Here is a 3,307-nt window from a genome sequence, read left to right as displayed (position 1 = left end):
TAACTAATAATATACCCTTTATTTTCTAATTATACCCTTAAATATTACTCCTGTTTTCACTCGTATCTCTTCATTTCCTTTTAATTTAATTTCTAATATGAATTAAATGAGATTATTTTAGTCACATTGTATCGAAGTTCTACATCATTTAATGGCTACTTAAACTACGTGGATAATCTTAAGCATCAAAAGATATAGAAAGGATTGACCACTATAAAAATGTGACCTCTTTTGATATGCAGATGCAAACAACTTTTCCCCATAAATGATACCATTGCATGAGAAATAGTTAATTGTAATAGTACTTTATACATTGTCTACAATGGAGATACATCACAGGCTAATAATGGTTATTCTGGACAAATTCCAGAAATTTAACTTAGCATAACTGTGTCTAACATGATCAGACATATTTCTTACCAGACTCTATTCACATTTGCAGTCAGGATTTCCCTATCTGTACATTTCTCTCCTTATTCAGTTTAATAGAAAATCAAATGAGATATTCATAATACATTAAGAAAAGTGCATCCGGGTGATCTTTAGGCAAGCTATTGATATAGAGGTAGAACCGCAACAAGTCCTCCTTCGAAACTGTTTCCGCATCAACAACATCTTCATTACAAGTAAGAACCCATAGATCCTCGGAATTAACTCTCCTCAAGCTACCACGGCAAAAAGGACACGACTCTGACCGTGTGTTCCTAACGATTACAAGAATCAGCATAAGAGTGCTAGAAATGAAAAGGGATAAACCAGTATGCATACAAAGTACTAAGGTGACTAAATAATAATGTTAGTTACTCATCTTAGGGACTGTTTGTGAATTAAGTTTTTGGGGAGGAAGGGAAAGGCTTCAGAGCCATCTCACAAGTGTATTTTATGGCTCTCAAGCCTTTCCCTTCCTTCTATTAGCCTCCAAAACCAACTTACAAACAGAACCTAAAGGGGTACATCACTTCACAATAGGCATGTGTGGCATAAATAGAGTGTAGGTGTGGAAACCGTGTGAGACCAGATATAATCCGACAGTGAAAGATAACAAGTGATGTGTATCTAAGTGTGTGAGAATAGCATTATCCTTGACAAAGTTAGGAACATTTCATGTGATTATCACTTGTGATAGCATTTGCTACACATGGCATGACTGTAATCAGGCAAAACAATTTTGGTGCAGGGCTCTAAGCATATCCTACATATATAATTTGGGACTAGCTATAATCATATGGAGATGATAAGTGATGTGTATCTAAGCAAGCATGGATAACATAATTCGTGACAAAGTTGGGAACTTCTAATATGATTACCATTTGCGGTAGCATTTGATACACATAGCATGACAGCAGTTAGGCAAAACAACTTTGGTGCACGGCTCTAAGCATATCCCACATTCATCTTCTCTTTCCAAATCCACATTGATTAGTTTCCCATCTCCTTCAATCATCTCCTTGCCAAAACTTGAACCTTCTATACCAGACTTTCCTTCCTTATACATTTCCATCTTCTCCAAGCTACCATTAAGACGTTGAAGAGATGGCAATATAACGGCTGAAGTTCAATTTTTAAACCACAAACAAGTTGAGAAATAATCAGTGAAGGCAGCCACAGAAGATAACACTTCAAAACTAATTTGCTTTTTCCAAGTCAAAGTTTCACACACCATAAAAGTCCCTGATGGTTGCTTTCCTTCCATGAGAAGAAATGTTTGATCTACCATCATTTTGTATCTTTGGTAAAATAAGAGAGCAAAAAGAACAAAAGAAAAAATATGTATCAATTAAAAGCAGTAGTTAATCTATATACCAAAAAGTAAAAACAACAGACAAAACCAATTTTGATGAATCAGCAGCTTATAAGAATTGGAAGTGGAGAATATACATTCATCTAGGAAATAGGAACTCACTTTGTATATATGTATGTGGAAGAGATTGAGATAACTGTGTAAAAAGCATGCACAAGAACAATCCATCCACTGTAGCAACAACAGAAAGAGAGGAGCCATGTGATTGTAAACCAATTTCATTTTGAGAATAGTCCCTCCTTTGGCTCTTGGAATTGCAGCAGCCCTAAACAACACAGACCCAGAATTGAGTTTCAGAGGTAGCACACCACAGACCACACACATAATCATACACATAGACATAATCATAGCTCCAAACAATTAATTCCACAATCAAATTAATCACCAAATTCAGATTTTGAATCACAAATTCAATGAATGTGTACATATGCTCCTGCTTCTTTAAGCATAACTACAAAACAATTAAAGATGATCAACCTCAAATTCTCAATCACTAGCAAGCAGATATTTAAAAATTGGTGATGATGATGACTAGCCATTTCATTTCCTATAAAGCCTTTAACTAAGTCAAAACTCACTCCTTCCTTACAAAAACCCCTTTTGTTTTATTGTTGAATTTTCATATTTTTCATAATACAGAAACGATTATATATGATAAAAGACAATAGAAGTTGATAACACAAAGAGAGAAAATAAAATTAAAGGGGAAAAGGAAATAAAAATTTACATAGCATTGGCATGTTGTATATCAGCTTCTACCAGCTTCAGGGTTTCTTGGTAAGGTAATCTAGAAAGCTGGTATGGCATCATTTCCATATTGTAGTGAAAAGCTTACAGCTTTAAAATCAGCACTCAAAAGGGTCACAGAAAAAACCAAGAACTCCTCAATCCTCTACTTCTATCTCAAACTCTCAATATTTGTTTTTTTTTTCCTCTTGTGGGGTGTGGATGATGATGAAATCTTCTTCACTCTTGAAGAGGAGACTAATAACCCTAACACCAATAGGGTTAGATGCACAACCTTTGCAGCAGCAACTATTGCTTTCTCCTAGTTGTTGTGTTGTAGGAGTGGATGAAGGGAAAAGAAAAAGAAGAGAATGGGGTTTGATGATGATGATGTGTGATGTTTTGTTTTGATTTGTGTTGTTTTGGTTTGATGTGTCACTATGCCTTATGGAATGTGGAATGGTGAATCATGATATGATGAGGCCAAGATGGGATAAGACAAACACATGAATAAATCATTTATATTAAGGAAGGGGAAAATGTCATATAGTAACACACAAAAATTAATTTTTAATAATCTTTTCATTTATAATTGAAAATATATTTTTGTTATTGAAAATATGAGAAAAAATAATTATTTGTCTCTCCATCATAAATAAGTTCCTTGTTCATATGATGATGTGTGTTGTTTTCTTTCTAGATTTTTTTTGCATACTTTACTTTGTATTTCCCCTTATTTTATTATTATATTTTGTCTTTTGATATACAAATTTTAGTTTA

General features: G+C 33.9%; 1 protein-coding gene and 1 long non-coding RNA gene across 2 annotated transcripts; one reads left to right on the top strand and one right to left on the bottom strand.

Moving 5' to 3' along the window:
- Positions 1-237: 237 nt before the first annotated feature.
- Positions 238-3,015, bottom strand: LOC109341835 (helicase-like transcription factor). The gene is made up of 5 exons (XM_019579808.1): positions 2,529-3,015; positions 1,904-2,066; positions 1,661-1,727; positions 1,308-1,548; positions 238-704 (listed from the first exon to the last, which is right to left on the bottom strand). The coding sequence occupies exons 1-5, from the start codon at positions 2,615-2,617 to the stop codon at positions 494-496; spliced, it is 771 nt and encodes a 256-aa protein (XP_019435353.1). The 5' UTR covers positions 2,618-3,015; the 3' UTR covers positions 238-493.
- On the top strand, positions 719-1,549 carry LOC109341836. Its single transcript, XR_002106999.1, has 2 exons — positions 719-873; positions 1,062-1,549. It is a non-coding gene; the product is annotated as an uncharacterized LOC109341836 (long non-coding RNA).
- Positions 3,016-3,307: the final 292 nt, after the last annotated feature.

The sequence above is a fragment of the Lupinus angustifolius genome, unplaced genomic scaffold (genome assembly GCF_001865875.1).
Source record: "Lupinus angustifolius cultivar Tanjil unplaced genomic scaffold, LupAngTanjil_v1.0 Scaffold_711, whole genome shotgun sequence".
Taxonomy (NCBI): Eukaryota; Viridiplantae; Streptophyta; class Magnoliopsida; order Fabales; family Fabaceae; genus Lupinus; species Lupinus angustifolius.
The sequence above is the reverse complement of the archived record's forward strand: the minus strand, read 5'-3'. Positions and strand labels throughout refer to the sequence as shown.